Source organism: Sciurus carolinensis, chromosome 4 (genome assembly GCF_902686445.1).
Source record: "Sciurus carolinensis chromosome 4, mSciCar1.2, whole genome shotgun sequence".
Taxonomy (NCBI): Eukaryota; Metazoa; Chordata; class Mammalia; order Rodentia; family Sciuridae; genus Sciurus; species Sciurus carolinensis.
The window spans coordinates 10696748-10714881 of record NC_062216.1 but is presented as its reverse complement, the minus strand read 5'-3'; the positions used below and the strand labels follow the sequence as shown (position 1 = coordinate 10714881).

Below are 18134 nucleotides of genomic sequence, written 5' to 3'. Positions count from 1 at the left end.
TATTGAATATGTTTTGTTGTGCGAGCTTTCTAGTTGTGAATTCTTTTAACTTTTGTTTATCACAGAAGTTTTTTTATTTCATCAGTTCTGAAACTTAATTTTGCTGGGTATAGTATTCTTGGCTGGTATCCTTTTTCTTTCAAAGTTTGTTATGTATTATTCCAAGACCCCTCCTAGCTTTGAGGTTGTGGGTTGAGAAAGCAGCTGAGATCCAGATTGGTTTCGCTCTAAATGTTACCAGTCATTTTTCTCTGGGAGCCTTTAAAATTCTATCCTTATTCTGTATGTTAGGCATTTTCATTATAATGTGCCTTGGTGTGAATCTGTTGTAATTATGTATATTTGATTTTCCATTTTATTTTGTAGGTTTGGGAAATTTTCTGATATTATCTCATTGAAAAGATTGTGCATTATTTTGGCTTGTATCTCCAAGCCTTCATCTATCCCAATAAATTTAAATTTGGTCTTTTCAAGTTATTCCATATTTCTTGCAAGTTCTGTTCATGGTTTCTTAACATCTCCATGTACAATTTTGTTTTCAATATTATATATTTTGTCTTCATTGCCTGCAACTTTGTCTTCCAAGTGATCTAGTCTGTTGGCAATGCTTTTAATTTAATATTTAATTGGGTTAATTGGACCTTCATTTTAAGGATTTCTGCTTTTTTCCCTCCAGAATCTCTGTCTCCTTATTAAAGTGATCTTTTACTTCCTGTATTTTCTCTCCTTATAACATCCTTTACTTCACAGATCAGTTTAACTATGCACATTCTAAACTCCTTCTCTGACATTTCTTTCACTGTGGTGTTGATGGATTCTGTTATTGGAGTATTTTGGGTTGTTTGGGGAAATTTGTTCCCTTGCCTTTTCATGTTGTTTATGGGTCTACCCATCTAACAGTATGGATCTGAGGCAGTAGAATTTCTGCCCTGTGGACTTATAGTGTCCCTAAAAGTTTCTAGTACCTCACCGTTTCAGGAGAAACATAATAACAACAACAAATGTGAACAATATACAGGATTAAACCAAATATTTCATACTATGACATCTACATTCTTAATTATCACAATAAACAGAAATGATATGATCATTTATTGCCTACAATATAAACAGCAAGTTTGAAAAGGGGTTTTACAATTTCAACTGGTGGACAGGGAGAGAACAGAAGTGATATAGGATGTGATGATGATGAGAGAGGAGGAGAGGAAAAATAGAAGTAAAAAAAGTAGAAGAAGAGTGAAAGAAATAACAACAGAGATTGGCTATTAGTGAAAGAAAAGAGAGAACTAGCATTGGAGGAAATAGGTAAGACAAAAAAAAATTTCACTTCACATATAAAAATAAAGGAATACAAAGCAAAACTAAAATATACTAATCAAACCTACTAGTCCTCAAAAAACTAATCCATGAAAGTAACTGACTTCAAAAATGCTAGAAATGGGAAAAAACAAATTTGAATATGTATAAATGTCTGTGTACAGTTAAGGTCACAAGAAATAGAGAAAAGAATTTTTTTAAACAAAGGAAAAAAGAAAAAAATCTTGATGAAAAGATTAAAAGTTAAAGATTTCTTTCTTTTGGAGTTCAAGAGTCTCAGTTTCTCTTCTCAGCAGTTTTAGATGGGGTCATCTGGAGTGTGATGCTCCACCCTCCAGATTGCTGGAGTGAGAGAGGTGATCCTATAGGCAGAATTCCTGGAAGCAGGGTTTAGGTTTAGGTGGTCTCCAAGCTCTTCACCGAATGTCAATTGGTCTGCAGATTTTTACATCAGAGCAACTCCAGCACCCAGTACTTTCTAGTCCACACTGGAAGACTTTAGCTCAGGGATCTCCCCTGAGTTCTGCTCCTGTGGTAGGGGAGCCAATTCTTAGTCCCCTGCATCATCTGCAGACCTCACATTTCCTGGTCTCAAGTTCAGTCTCCAAATAATCTCTCTTGACCCCACCCTTCCAAATATGCATCTCTCCCGCAAGCAGCTGGATTGGAGGGGGAGTAATAGAGGGGGAGTAGAGTGGGTTTCTGCAACCAGTTTTCCCATGTGTAAACTTCTCTCCATGTTTGATTTTTCTCCTGATCATTCAGGCACACTCTGTCATGAAGTGTGTGTTTACTGGGCCTGTATTTTGGACCAAACTTGGATTTGCCAGGAATCAGCTCCCTTAGCTGCCAGCCTCTGTGCCTCAGCCACAGAATGGTTCTTTCCTTTGTCTTCCACATGCCTCCTAGAGAGGATGGCAGCTTCTTTCCTACATGAGGATATTGTACAGTGTGCCTTTCAGGTTTGTCAGGCAATGTCCTTGATCTCTAAATACTCCATACCCAGACACACTTCAGGCCTCCTAAAAATGTGGTTCCCTTAATTCCCTCATCCCTCCACTTTGTTGATGGAGGCACCCCTTTGACTGGTGCCTCTGGCCCAGATGTGGCAGCAGCTATGCCACTGGGAATTTCTTCCTTATTTTATTATATCCAACCTCCTGATCTGCTTTGAATGTCCAGTTTTAAGTTCCAGTAATCCCTCCTTTTTTCTTTTTCTTCACCTCCTTGCAGAGAAGCTACCTGTCTGCTTTCTTGGTTTCATGCCATGGAGCAGCCAGGAAAGTGACCTCCTCTATTTCACCATCTTGAAAACCCCCCTCATCAAGGTATCTTCTGTTCAATTTTGAAAGTAAGTTATTTTGTTGGGGTATCTGAGGAATCATTCCTATCATGCTGAAGATCCTTCCAAATGCAGTGTTTCCTCATTTCCCCTCTGGAGAAATTGCTAGGTGGAAAGAGTTTGGTCTTCGGGTGTCTTCTCTTGGAATCCCTTTGTCCAGCTTCATTATCAGGGTTATAATGACATCATATAATTTTCCAAAAGAGAATTGAAAATACTGGTATTATTTATTTCTAAGTTTGATAGAACTCACTGCTGAGGTCATCTGGGTTTGGATTTCTCATTTTGGAAAAAGTACTTATTAATTTTTAGGATCTAGGACTATTTATATTCTGGCTACTTTTATTTTCCTAATATTTGTCCATTACATCAAAATTTATTTATTTGTCATAAGGATTTTTAATAATCTTCACTTTTTCCTTTAAAATAAGTAGGATGTGTTCAAGGAAATCATGTCTTCAACTAAAACTCAGAAGTTCTATTATCAAGGGAAAATGGGAAATGAAAATGGGGAATTCCAGAAAGTCTTCATGATTTAAGTTGTAAATAAATTATCCAATTGGATATAGTTATAATTGATAGATATTCTACTTTCTAATCCATGTTAAGTTCACTATCAACTTTCTAATCCATGTTAAGTTCACTATCAACTTTCTAATCCATGTTAAGTTCACTATCAACTTTCTAATCCATGTTAAGTTCACTATCAGAAAGTGAACTCAAGTTCACCCATGGGTAACATCATCTCGAGTTCAATTGCTTTTCTCCTTTTGGCTTCTGATATTTAAATAGAAGTCATTTGAATTGATGGAAATTTATAATGTGGTTAATATAGGTTAGATATACCTAGAGGTAGCCACAGCAATAATGATGATTATGATGATGAAATACCAGCACTGGTGGTTTGTTCAAAAGTTCCCAGTTTGTCAGTGATCCCCATGTGATTAATATTTTCTTAGAATAATCCAATGACTAGGATTTGAGATCATCAAATTTATTGTCTTAAAACATAATAACTTCATATTAGGCATATCCACCATCAAATTACAGACCATTGTGATCATAATCTTTTAAAAGATTTTTTCATTTGTTCTTTTTACTTATATATGACAGAAGAGTTCATTTTGATATAATTATGCAAGTGTGGAATATATCTCATTCTAATTAGTACCCCAGTCTTGTGGATATACATGATGGTGAGATTCACTGTGGTGTATTCGTATGTATACATAGGAAAGTTATGTCAGAGTCATTCCATTAACTTTCTATTCCCAACCCTGCCGTTCCCTTCATTCCCCTTTCTCTAATCCAATGAACCTCTATTCTTCCTTCCCCCTCGTTCTGTGTTAGCATCCACATATCAGAGAGAACATTTGGCTTTTGGTTTTCTGGGATTGTCTTATTTCACTTAACATGACAATCTCCAGATCCATCATCCATTTACCAGCAAATGTCACAATTTCATCCTTATTATGGATGAGTAATATTCCACTGTGTATATAAACCACATTTTCTTTATCCATTCATCTGTTAAAGGGCACCTAGTTTGGTTCCATAGATTAGCTCTTGTGAATCATGCTGCTATGAACATTGATGTGGCCGTCTCACTGTAGTATGCTGATTTTAAGTCCTTTGGGTATAAACTGAGGGGTGGGATAGCTCGGGCAACCACTGTTTCATTCCTAGTTTTTTGAGTAATCTCCATACAGCTTTCTGGAGAGGTCACACCAATTTGTGGTCCTACCTGCAATGTATAGGTGTACCCTCCCCCACATCCTTGCCAACATTTTTTATTACTTATATTCTTGATAATTGCCATTCTATCTGGAGTGAGATGAAATTTCATTGTAGTTTTAATTTGCATTTCTCTAATTGCTAGTGATGTTGAATTTTTTTCATTTATTTGCTGACCAATTGTATTTCTTCTCTTGAGAAGTCTCTGTTTAGTTACTTCACCCATTAACTGATTAGGTTATTCAGTTTTACGGGGATTAGGCCTTTTGCGTTGTTTGTATATCCTGGAGACAAAGACCTTATCTGAGGTGCAGATGGCAAAGATTTTTCTCCCATTCTGTAGGCTCTTTCTTCACACTCTTGATTGTTTCCTTTGTTGTGAAGAAGCTTTTTAGTTTGATACCATCCCATTTATTGATTTTTTTAAATTTTACTTCTTGTGCTTCAGGAGTCTTGTTGATCATAATCTTTTTAAACAGTGTTAATATTTAGAAAATAAAAAATCATAAACTACTCAGGATCTATTAATTACAACAGATAGTTACAACCATGCATACATTCATTTTTTAAAAATAATTATGGAGCTTTACTCTGTGCTAGTAATTGAAACAATTAGAATACCTTTGCTCCTGAAGCTGAAAAAACGTTTTACAAAGACAATCAATAGATAATTAAATTAATATTAGTGCAGTTGTTGATAAGTATTTTGAGAAAAAAGTAAGGAATGGTACTTTGTGTGTTTAGAAATATCTCTGTGTAAATTTTGAAAAGCTATCTGAAATAAATAAGAGAAGGAACCACGCATACATATTGAGAAAGTTTCCAAGGCAGAAGAAATCTTAAATATTTGGCAGAGGAGACAGCAAAGAAGCCACTTAGCTGAGCAGAAATGAGGTGGATTAGGAGGATGACCTCAAAGAAGGCACTGGTGACTAGGTCACGTGGCTTGTGCTCCGAATGATTGAGGTGGGTTTAAGCAGAGAAGGGATGTGACATTATCAGTGTTTTAGGGAGCATGCTTGATTGTCGTTTGAAAAAGACAAAGCCCAAAGACTGAAGTGCTTGGTCAGTTCGGGGGCTCTACATGAACCTCTAATGGGAGATGGTGAAGGCCAGGAACAGGTGGCGTTAGGGAGAACATAGTCCGGACATAGTTAGTAGATAGATTTGACAATATTTCATGACAGACATGGGTTTGGTGAGAAATAAAAGGACCCTAGGATTTTGTCCTGGTCAACAAATCAGTTGGATTTTTTTTCTTTGTTGAGTTTGGAAATATTAAAAGAGGAACCGATGGGCAGACATGCTTTTAGTGCTTTACATGTGTTGGAGTCTCACAAGTTTATGACATAAATGAATCTTTATCTCCATATTGCAAAGAGAAAGCTGAAAAAAATGTATAAAATTTAAATAACTTTTATAAGACATACAACCTATAAGTGGCAGAACCAAAATTTTAACCCAGGTGGTTGGATTGGGCATAGATTATACATTCTGAAGCACCACACTGTCCTTTGTGAGGGGCAGGTTTTAAACAAGAAACATCTGGAGTTCAAGTCATTTAAACTTAAGGTGCCTCTGAGTTAGACTCAAGAAGAAACAACAAGTAAAGAATCAGTTATTGGCCTCTGAGATGCAGGTGGTAAGTTTGTGTTAAAGGAACAATATCTGAGCTGTCAGATATAGGTTTTATTCAAAGCTATGGAGCTGAACAAAATGACAGATAATTAAGTACAGATGAAGAAAGGAGCCTCCTTGTTACTTTGGTAAGTAAAGGAATATTTCAACACTTACATGGCACGAGAGGGACAGGAACAAGCCAAGGGAGATGGAGCAGTTTGTAAGGTAGAAGCTAAAATGAGAGCAGTGTGACAGATAAGTGTGATAGGAGAATCAATACATCTTTGTCGATCCCTTATTCCCACTAGAAGATTTCATCTAACTTCTTGCACAATTGACTTCCCACGCACAGAAAGGCCACATTTTGGGTAGCAAGAGCATTGAGCATCGGGTCTGTTGGGGAATGCCAGTTACGTGCCTTTATGCTGAGGGTAGGCCATCGGCAGAAACTGTTAACACAAACATTTGAAGTTCGGTGTGTTTTTAGCCATTCCAGTGGAGTGAAGACCTTCAGTAACTGCAGTATGGAAGATTTCGCACATTTTCTTTCAAAGCAGAAGTCCCTGTGTCTTCAGAATCAGCCACGCCTGGAGCCATCCTACAAGCAGGCTGCAGTGTGCGGGAATGGGAAGGTGGAGGAAGGAGAATCCTGCGACTGTGGAAATGAGCAGGTCAGTGCCAATGTGGAGAAAGCCATATCAGAAGCACCTCGGAAACTGTGAACGGATCTTTATAGTGCTGTACTGTCTTTCCCCTCCATGGGCCACCCCGCTGCTTCTACCAAGTCCTTTGAGAAAGAATATAGGGACTACACGCTCATGAGTGAAACCACATGTTCATATATGAGTCCATTGATGTGTAGATCATCCATACAGTCATCTAACTTTTAAAATTCTAACTTTACTGAGGCACAGTTAACAACTAAGAAATTGTCAATATTTATTGTGGACAACCTGGTGATTTGATATATGGGTACATTATGAACTATTTACCTCAACCAAGTTATATTATTAATCATGTTATTAACATATTAACATATATGAAATATAGTTAATACATATCAAATATTTTTCTCTCTGTCTCTTCTAAGGAGAACAATTAGGTTCTATCCTCTTACCAGATTTCAAGTATACAATATAATATTGTTAACTACAGTCAGGCTGTTGTATATTAGATCTCCTGCATAACTACCATGAAGTACCCCGGGACCACCACCACCCTCTCCACCCCCAACCCCACACACATGCAGCCCTGACGACCACCATTCTAATCTCTCAGACATCTCATTCAAGGCTGTTAATCATACCTGGGTTGACCCCCTATTCATTCTCGTCCTCTTGTGTATATTCTTTCCTAGCATTTCTTTTTAACTCCATATCCTCTACCATTCAGGAAGATAGATGTAACATTTTCACTATAGAATAATGAGATGTACGGTTGTGGTTTTGGAATATTTGAGGCCAGGTCAAGGGTGAAGTTCAAAAAGACATGAAATACACATAAGCAAAGCTACTTTTTTTTCCAAATCACAGATCTTAGATAAAACTGCCAGAGTTAGAGGGAAGTTGGAAGGGTAGAGATAAAGCCGGGACAAAGTGAAATGAATGCGATGGAAAATAGAAATGAAACTCAGGAGCAAGCGATGGTGACACTCCCGGTAGGGGGAATCGGGATGATGGGGATTTTTTTCTCTGTTTGCCAACATAGATATCAACTAAGCATCTATTATTAAAATGTCCATCCAATAAATAAAAATTGGAAGCTACTTGAGAGCATTTGATCTACCTTTCAGGAATGTGCACAAAACACACCTGTGTGCTGTGACCATAGCACATGTGCGTTCACGGAGGGTTCGCAGTGTGCCTCAGGACCATGCTGTACCGAATGTAAAGTAAGAGGTTTCTCAAAATATACTTCTCCATGACCTAGACAATGACAGTCACTGTTCTGTACAATGCTTGTATATCCACATTCTGCTCTGCTCAATATAATTTCCTTCATCCCATCAGTTTGCAAAAAAAGGACACGTCTGCAGGTCTTCCTCAAATGAATGTGACCTCGTTGAATACTGCAATGGCTCATCTTCAGAATGTCAAGAAAACTTCTATATCATAGATGGGCATCCCTGTGGGGAAAATCAGTGGATCTGTATTCAGGGACAATGTGTGAGTGGGACTCGACAATGCGCAGAAGTATTTGGTGAAGGTATTTATAACAATTTTATTTTCCATATATGTGTTTTTCTCGACACTGAAAAATGAAGTAGCTGTCTGTGGTAACTGACATTTATAATCCCCGTGACTCAGACTGCTGAGGCAGAAGGATCACAAGGCGGAGGGTAGCCTTAGCAACTTAGGGAAATCCTCAGCAAATCAGAGAGACTCTGTCACAAAATTTTTAAAAATAAAGAACTGGGGATATAGCTCAATGGTAAAGTGACCCTGGGATCAAGTCCCAGCACTGCATCACCCTCAACCAAAAAAAAAAAAAAAAGAAAGAAAGAAAGAAAGAAAAAAGAAAAAAAGAAGAATTAGATGTTAAACTTCACTTATAATCAAAATTCAATAGATTAAACAAGAATGAAAATTAAATGAACTAGTTGCAACCTATCTAATATCACACAATTTTCATTAACAAATTGGGTATGTATTGAATAACAGAGCACGGAAAGAAAACCTATGAGAAGTATATTCTATAGCAATACCATCTAAGAGAATTTTTAAAAAATAAAATACACATGTAAGAAACTTCTGCCAAAGTGGGGAGAAATTTTTAAAGTAGGTCTTCAGAAGATTAAATGATAGTCTGCCAAGAATTGAAAATCATGATTAACTATTTGTTAACTGTAGAGAGCTATAGCAGTATCTCAGTAAGACTATTTTTTCAAAACAGACATCATTAAAACAGAAGAGAAGGTAACAGACCCTTGTCTGTGCAATGGCTTTAGCACAGAAATGATAAGTGGCCAAAGTATTGAGTAGGGTTAGATTGGTATAAATAAATATCCATGTCACAATCACGATTACCAGAAGAAGACTAAGAAGTGTAAAAGTGAACCTAGTGTAACCCCAGAGAATAAACACAACAAAAATAGTTGGTGAACCCAAAAGAGGCCTAGAACAGAGCAGGGGAAACAGAAGAGATTAGAAAAACAAATATTGAGGCAGTTTATTTACCTTTAAATATTTCACCATGACATTAATTTTAAAAAATTTGTGCTAAGAATTAGTTTAGGGAAAAGATGTAGCAAGTCAGGAGAGAGGTAACCACTAAAAAATGCCTAGACAGAAAAGGCAAGAGCCATTGCATGGATGGGTGTTGGCATGGATGGGTGTTGGCATTGACTGGTATTGGCATGAATGGGTGTTGGCATGGATAGGTATTGGCATACAATGTAATCCACAGTAACCCACGGATCAGATTTCCATCAAAAAGTAACTTCACAAATGAGAGGTGATGAAAGCCAACTATTTATATTCCTAGGAATATTCGAAGATTCTGGAAATTGAAGATTGGGCCAAACTAAGGCAGAAGCTCCTCTAATGGGGGGAAAGAAAAAGATAAAAGAGGGGTTTTAGCATTTGGAATTGCAGGGGGCTCTCAAGACCATTCATCACACTTTCCATACTGCATCTGTGGAACCCCAAAGATGCTCAGAAACTTGGTCAGTCAGGTCAAAAACATTACAAAGATATTTGAAATTCCCCTACAGTCTCAAGATGATGAACAAAGGCTAAAAGGGAAAGAAATCTTGCCTCTCAAAAATTTTAGTCTTTCTCTAAAACCTTTTGTTTTATTTAGAAGGGCTAGGAAGCCATTCATTTGTTTTTGTTTTTGTTTTTTCTTTTTAAAATGTCTTTATTAGTGCATTATATATATACATATATATATTAGTGTATATTATATATATAGTTATAATATATATAGTTATATATATGCAGTTATATATTATGTATGTAGCGGGGGTCATTTTGAAATAATCACATATGCATGGAATATGACTCGTTCCATTTCAGTCCCCAGCCCTTCTTTAATCACCCACTCCCCTCCCTATTTCCCTTCTTGGGCTCTACTGGTCTTCCTTGTGTCTATTTGTTTTTTTAACTGGTGTTTCATAGCTATGCATAAAGATGGACTTCATGGTGGTGTATTCATATGTGTGCATAGCATGATTTTGTCGCCTTGGTTCCGGGATCCTCCCCGTCCTGCCCTTCCTCCCTCCCTTCCGTCCACTTCCTCTACTCCACTGATCTCCCCTCTCTTTACAAGTGATCTGCCCACTCCCTTCTTTTCCCTGACATTGCTCTCGCTTCTGCATATGAGAGGAAACATTTGACCCTTAGCTTTCTGAGCCTGGCTTATTTCATGTAGCCTTCTAGTCTCCATTTCCATCCACTTACCCGAAAATGTCATCATTTCATTCTTCTTTACAGCTGAGTAAAACTCCATTGCATATGAATACCACATTTTCTTTATTCACTCATCTGTTGACAGGCACCTGAACTGGCTCCATAACTTGGCTATTGTGAATCAGACTGCTATAACCCTGATGTTCCTGTATCACTACAATAGGCTGAGCTAAGTTTTTTTGGATAAATACTAAGAAGTAGGATAACTGGGTCATATGGTAGATCTATTCCTTGTCTTTTGAGGAATCTTCATACTACTTTCCAGAGTGGTTGCATTCATTCGCAGTCCCACCAATAACGTCTGAGCGTTTCTCCACCATCCTTGCCAGCATTTATCATTATTTGTTTTCTTACTGCTTGTAGTTCTACCTGGAGTGAAATGAAATCCGAATGTGGTTTTGATTTGTGTTTCCCTGGTTGCTAGAGATGTTGAACTTTTTTTTCATATATTTGTTGGCCATTTGTATTTCTTAATGTGTATTTCTTATTTATTTATTTCTTCCTTCCTTTCTTTTTTTAAGAAATGACTGTTTAGTTCGTTTTTTCCATTTGTTGATAGGGTTATTTGCTTTTTGGTGTTCATTTTTGGAGTTCTTTACATACTCCAGGTATTAATTCCCTGTTGGAGTTGGCAAACACTTGCTCCTGTTCTATTTTCCCTTTATTTATGTTCTTCTTTCCTTTGCTTTGCAGGAGCTTTTTAATTTGATGCCATTGCATTTCATTCTCGGTGTTGCTTCCTGAACTTTCAGAGCTCTACTGAGGAAGTCATTGCCTGTGCCTCCACATTGGAGTTTTGGCCCTGTGTTTTCCTCTAGCAATGGCAAAGTGTCTGACTGAGTTCCTAGGCCTTCGAACCACTTGGAGTTGACTTTGGTGCAGGGTAAGAAATAGGGGTCTGCTTTCATTCTTCTGTTTGTGGGTCTCCAGTTTTTCCAGCACCATTTGTTTAAAGGGCTGTGTTCTCTCCAACATGTTTTTGGGCCTCTTGTCAAGGTACCTGTGTGGGTGTGACTCTGTGCCTTCTGTTCTTTTCTACTCCATTGGTCTTCATATCTGTCTTTATGTCAGCACCATGCAATTTTTGTTATTATTACCTCTATAGTATAATTCAAACTAGGGTATTGTGGGGCTTTCAGCATTTCTTTTTTCACTCAGAATAACTTTGACTATTCCAGATCTCTTATTCTATTGAATTTTAGGTACGTTTTTCTAGTTCTGTGAAGAATTTCATTGGTGTTTTGATGGGAATTACATTAAATCTTCAAATCGCTTTTGGTAATAGGATCATTTTAACAATATTCATTCTACCTATCCGAGAACATGTGAGATCTTTCTACTTTCTAGTACCTTCTTCAATTTCCTTCTTCAATGTTCTATAATTTTCATTGTAGAGATCTTTAACCTCCTTGATTAGATTTATTCCTACATTTATTTTTATTGTTTTTGTGGAGTGAGGGGTAGATGAGTGTGTGTGTTTTGAGACTGTTGTGCTTGAAATTATTTTCCTGGTTTCATTTTCAGGGATTTGTTGTGTATAGAAAAGATATTAATTTTTGTATGTTGACTTTGTTGCCTGTGACTTTGCTGAGTATTTTTTATCAGCTCTAATAACTCTCTTCCAGTAGAACTTTTTGTATATTTTATGGATAGGGTTAGATCATCTGTAATCAGTGATAATTCCTCTTCGTATCCCTTTTACACCCTTGTTTTGATAGGAGGTATCCTCCCAAATATCCTGCATTACTGAAGGACCATTCAGAGGGAAAATGGTTGAATCATGAGAGCTGTTTGAATGGACTAGATGATACCTGAAGGCAGGTGGAGCATGACTGGAGGAGGTAGATCACTGGAGCCGTATCCTGGAAAGGCTCATCTTCCTTGTGGCTCTGCCCCACTCTGCCCCCATCTCTTCATCCCTCTCTCCTTTGTGAACCTGCCATGAACTAAGCAGCTTCCTCCACTGGGCCCTTTTCCCCATGTTGTCTGCCTCATCTTGGACTCAGAGTAATGGAGTTGGGCTGAAACCTCAGAAACCATAAGCCCCAAATAAACTTTTCCACCTCAGTTGTTCTTGTAAGGTATTTTGTTTTTGTTTTTGTTTTTTTTGTGGTGCTGGGGATTGAACCCAGGGCCTTATGCTTACAAGGCAAGCACTCTACCAACTAAGCTATCTCCCCAGCCCCTCTTGTAAGGTATTCTGGTCACAGCAATGCAAAAAAATCTAAACACTTCTCTTGGCTAGTTGCTCAAACTAAAATTTCAAGTAGTCTTTTGAATAGGAGTAGTGAGAGTAGACATCTTGACTTGTTCCCGATTTCAAAGGAAATGCTCTCAGTTTTCCACCATTTGCTAGGAGGCTGGCTTTGGGTTTGTCATAAATATCCCTACTTTCCTTAGTGTTTTTACCATGAATGGATGCTGAATTTTGTCAGTCTTTTTTTTTTTTTTTTTTGGATTCATTGAGATGATCTTGTGATTTTTGTCCTTTATTTATGTGTTGAATTACATTTATTGACTTGTGTATATTGAATCATCCTTGCATCCCTGGAGTGAAACAAACTTAAGCATGATGTATGGTCTTCTTCATGGTTTTTTTTAAATACAAATTGCTAATATATTATTAAGGATTTTTGCATCTATGTTCATTAGCAATGTTGGTTCATAGTTTTCTTTACATGACATATCCTTATCTGGTTTTGGTATCAAGGTGAGACTGACATTGAAGAATGAATTTGGAAGTGTTCTACCTCTTTATAGTTCATGGAGTAATCTGAGGATCATTGGTATCAATCTTTTTCTTTAAAAGTCTGGTTTAATTCAGTTGAGAATCCATCTGGTCCTGGTCTTTCCTTTGTTGGAAGGCTCTGTATTATTGCTTCAATCTCATTGTTTATTTTTTTTTATATCCTCTTGGTTCAATTTTTGTATGTCTTATGTGTCTAGAAATGTGCTCATTTTTTCTAGATTTTCCAATTTATTGGAACATGTTTTCAAAATAATCCCTAATGATCTTTCTGCATCTTTTTTTTTGTTAGCTTAGTTAACAGTTTGCCAATATTTTTTATCTTTTCAAAGAACCAACACTTTGTTACATTTGTAACATTGATCCTTTGTATTGTTTTTTATTCTCTATTTTGTTAATTTCGGCTTTGATTTTAATTATTTCCTTCCTTGTTCTCATTTTGGTTTATTTTTGTTTTTCTAAGATGCATCTTTAGGTTGTTTATTTGGGGTCTTTCTGATTTTTTTAAATGTAGGCACTCATAACTACAAAATTTTCTCTTAGAACCCTCTTCATAATGATGCAGAGATTCTGATATGTTCTATTTCCTGTTTTAATCAGCATTTTCATCACTGTTATCTGACAAGCAATTTTAGAGAAGGGAAAGTTTATTTAGAGCTCACCCAGTTTCCGAGGTCTCCACACAGATGGCCAACTCCATTTCTCTGTGCCGAAGGTGAGGCAGAACATCATGGCAGAAGGGTGTGACAGAGGAAGAGAGCCCAAAACATGACAAGGTAGAGAAAAAAACTAAGCTCAGTTCACCAGAAACAAAATATAAACCCAAAAGGCCTGCCTCCAACCATACCCTACCTACCTCAAGGCACCAGCCAATTAATCCATTCAAGTGGATTAAAGTACTGATTAGATTAAGACTCTCATAAATCAATAATTTCACCTTTAAACTTTCTTTTATTATCTTACACATGAACTTTTGTGGGACAATAACAATCTCTATCTCTATTCTCCTTTGATTCTAGGAATTTTAAAATTTCTCCCAGATTTCTTCTATGATCCATTCATCATTTCAAAGTATATTGTTCAATCTTCATGTGTTTATGAAGCTTCAATATGTTCTCTTGCTGTTTCTAATTTCATTATCATCTGATAAGATGCAAGGAATTATTTTGATGTTTTTTTGTATTCACTAAGACTTGTTTGTGACATAAAATGTGTTCTCTTTTGGATAAAATTCCATGAACAACTGAGAAAAATTAATTCAACTATTGTGGGGTGAAATAGCCTAGAGCTGTCTGCTATACTTATTTCATTTATAACAAATTTTAGGTCTGACATGTCTTTTCTGATTTTCTATCTGGTTGACTACTTATAGTTGATAGAGGATGTCAGCTGCTACTATTGTACTGGTGTCTAGCAGAACCTTTATTTCAAATAACATTTGTCTTATGTAATCAGGTGCACCAATGTTGGAGAAGAAATCTTTTTTACAATTATATATTTTTGTGGGATTTTTCCCTTTACCATATGATGTGATCTTCTTTGTCTCTTCTAATTAATTTTGGCTTGGAGTCTGCTTTGTTGAATGTAAGATTAGCTACTCTTGCTTTCTTCTGAGCTCCATTTGCATGGAATATTTTTCCCACTTTCACTTTCAACCTGTGGATGTCTTTGCTAAGAGGTAAGTCTCTTACAGACAACATATAGTTGGGTCTTTTTAAAAATCCACTCTGCCAGTCTATGTTTAGTTTAAACTCTCTTTTAGTTAGAGAGTTGAAACCATTTACATTCAGTCTTATTATATGTTTATTATTTCCTGCCTATTTTATTTATTTCTAATGTGTAACTTCATCCTAATTCTCATTGCTTAACTAGTCTTCTAAAGATGTTCATCCTTTTCCAAGCTCTGGAATTTCTTTTTAATTTCTTCTGTGTGGAGGATTTCTTTTAAGTATTCCCTATAATGCTGGTTTAGTAAATCTTGAATTATTTTAGTTTATGCTTGTCTTGGAAAAATGTTATTTGTTCTTTGCTTCTGAAGGATAGCTTTGCAGGTTATAGCAATGTTGGTTCACAGTTGTTTTCCTTTAGGACTTGAAACAAATCATTCCAAGCCCTCCTGGATTTTAGGATTTTTGTTGCAAAAATTAGATGTCTTTCTGATTGCCTTCCTCTAAATGTCACCTGACATTTTCTCTTGAGGCTTTTAAAATTCTATCCTTATTCTATATATTTGGCACTTTAATTGTAATGTCAGGAGAGGTTCTTTTTTGATCTTTTCTATTTGAAGGCCCAAATGTATACTATATGTGTATGTCCATATCATTTCCAAGGTTTGGAGATTTTTATATCATTTCACTGAAATTTTTACCTGTATCTCAGTTACTGCCTCAATTCCAATAATTCTCATGTTGGTCTCTTAATGTTGTCCAAGAGTTTTTGGATATTCTGATCATGCTTTCATTCTTTCTTTTCTCTTTGTTTTTGACTGAGTGTCAAAGTTCACATACCTTGAGCTTAAGACCTGAAATTTGGTTTTCTATATGTTCTAACCTATTGGTGAGACTTTCAACTGAATTTTTAATTTGATTTGTTGTGTCTTTCACACTGAGTTTCTGTTTGTTTGTTTTCAGAACCTACATTTCTTTATTGAAATTATCCTTCAAATCCTGTGTTTTCTCTCTTAGTTCATTGATCGTTGCAGCAATAATCTTTTTGAATTCTTTGGGATTTCATCTACTTCATTATCTGTGGGGTTATAAACTTTTGAAGGCATCTTGTCCCGTTTTCTATATTTGTGCATGTGTTGAGGTGAATTTCTCCTCTTTAATGTGGAAGTCCTTTGTGTGTCTTAGCTTCCACACATCTGATCAGCATAATCAAGAGTTAAGTTCAATCACCACTAGCAGTTTGAAAAGAGAGAGTAACTTCCAGTAACAGTGGTAATTTAAAAACAAACTGTATTTCAACATATGCAAAAGGAGTTATTACCAAAAATCTCTACGACTCTATTAACCAAAGAGAAAAGGGAATTGGTTAGAAATAATACAGAATACATGAAGAGATTAAGTATTAGTTATAGTATGCCAAATTGAAATAGAAGAAAGATTAAAAATATGAAAATAAAGAGAAAGCAAGCAAGAAAGAAAAATGTTGGGAAAGGTAAAGAATACAGAAGATAAAATTAAAGAAAAAGGGATAACAGTGGAAGGGATGGACATGGAACAGAGAAAGAGGTATCAATAAAGGATCCAAGTAATTGACAAAATACACAAAATTAGAACCCTGGTGAAACACAAATTGTGGAAAGACATTGGGAAGCAGTTTATATGAAGCAGTTTACATGAAACAATTAATGCAATAACTGTCTTACAAATATCCAGTTTTCTTCTTACTGAGGTTTTTGAAATGGAGATCTTTGTCAGATTTCAATTTTATAATCTCCCAACTATGAAGAAATTTATCTGACACAAATATATTTCTGTTTGTTCATGGCTCTGATCCAAACTGGCCAAACTTGTTAGGGAGTCTCTCTGTTGAGCTCCATCCCCTCCTTACCTGGCAGCCTCTGTTGGTAGAGCATTGTTTGGTTCAGTGCAGAATTCACAATCCAAATGGCCTTGTTATTGTGAAAGCAAGAGTATAAGTGCTAGGGTCTGAAAAATATTCGTATACTTCCAGTATGTTAAAATTTGTTAAGGTTTATTTTTTTATTTTATAAATTAGTAAAAGAGAAATGTTGAAGACTTCAGTTATAATTGTGGATTTGTCTCTTTTCAAATTATCAATTTTTGCTTCAAGTATTGGAAGATCTGCTATTAATGTGTAAGTGCATATACATTCAGGAATGGTATGCTACTTGTAAAATTAATTATGTGATGTCACTTTGTAATGTCCCTGAAATATTCCTTGCTAACTATCCCTTGTTTATATTATCCGTTGTGTAATATAGCAAGTTCAGCTTTTAACACAGTATTAGAATTAAAAATATACTTAGAATGAGTTCACTCTTTTTCAGGGTCAGAGTATGGTTCTGAAGAGTGTTTTCAGGAACTTAACTCTAGGACTGACGTTTCTGGGAACTGTGGTATTACTGATGCTGGATACAAAGAATGTGCAGCTAAGTACGCTTTATAAGAAACCTAACAGAGAACCTCTATAGCCTTGTATTTGAAAATGTCACCAATTAAGTTTTTATATAAGCAATATATCACCTAACCATGAAGACCATGTTTCATGAAGCGATAAATGTCATAGATGCAGAAATATGCAGCTTTTCTCTCTCACACATAGGGTTTTGTTTACATAAAAGGCACATTAATTGCCCATTAGTAATTATTTTTTATTTTGCATGCCATCTCCTTAGTTTTACAAAGGATTATGATACTGCTAGGGTTGAAATGGAAATATGTGAATTTTTTACTATCTAGAAAGCACAGTGCTGAAGAACAGACACACGCTCTATCACCAGACTTCTTGACTTTAAATTGTCACCTCACTGTTGACCCATTTGTGTGACCTCAGGCACTAACAGCACAAAGGACCCCCATATCTCCTTTGATGAGACTTACCAGGAGTTAGCATTTTACTGAATTGTTTTATCTCTTCTTTTTATGACTCTTCTCTCCTCTATTCATAATTTCTCTGTATCACTTGAGTGGAAGTTGGAGATTGTGCTTTGTGATCTATAAATCAATCAGCCTGTCTTTCCTGCGAATAAATTCTATTGTAGCTATAAAACATGAGTCATATTAAAATTTCATTAGTTTTGTTCAATAATTTCCATATCACTCTTTTTCCTTGCTCAGGAACAAATGCAAAGGTCAGGTATTTGCATCTATTCAAATGTACTTTCACTTATTTAATCTGGAACATTTCTTCTGTTTCCTTTCCTTAGGTGTTTGCTTTTTTAAAATACTACAGTGTTTAAAACACTAAATAATTAGTGTTTAGAAAACACTAATTATTT

The 18134-nt window shown here is 36.1% G+C and overlaps 1 protein-coding gene across 2 annotated transcripts in view; it reads left to right on the top strand.

Annotated features, from left to right (window-relative positions):
• Positions 1-18134, top strand: part of LOC124983089 (disintegrin and metalloproteinase domain-containing protein 2-like) — a 67938-nt gene that overhangs the window by 30742 nt on the left and 19062 nt on the right. For both annotated transcript variants that reach the window (XM_047549997.1, XM_047549998.1), the window contains exons 12-15: positions 6501-6684; positions 7806-7904; positions 8023-8218; positions 17184-17289. In XM_047549997.1, the coding sequence (XP_047405953.1) occupies positions 6501-6684; positions 7806-7904; positions 8023-8218; positions 17184-17289 (585 nt within the window). The remainder of the gene's footprint in view (positions 1-6500; positions 6685-7805; positions 7905-8022; positions 8219-17183; positions 17290-18134) is intronic.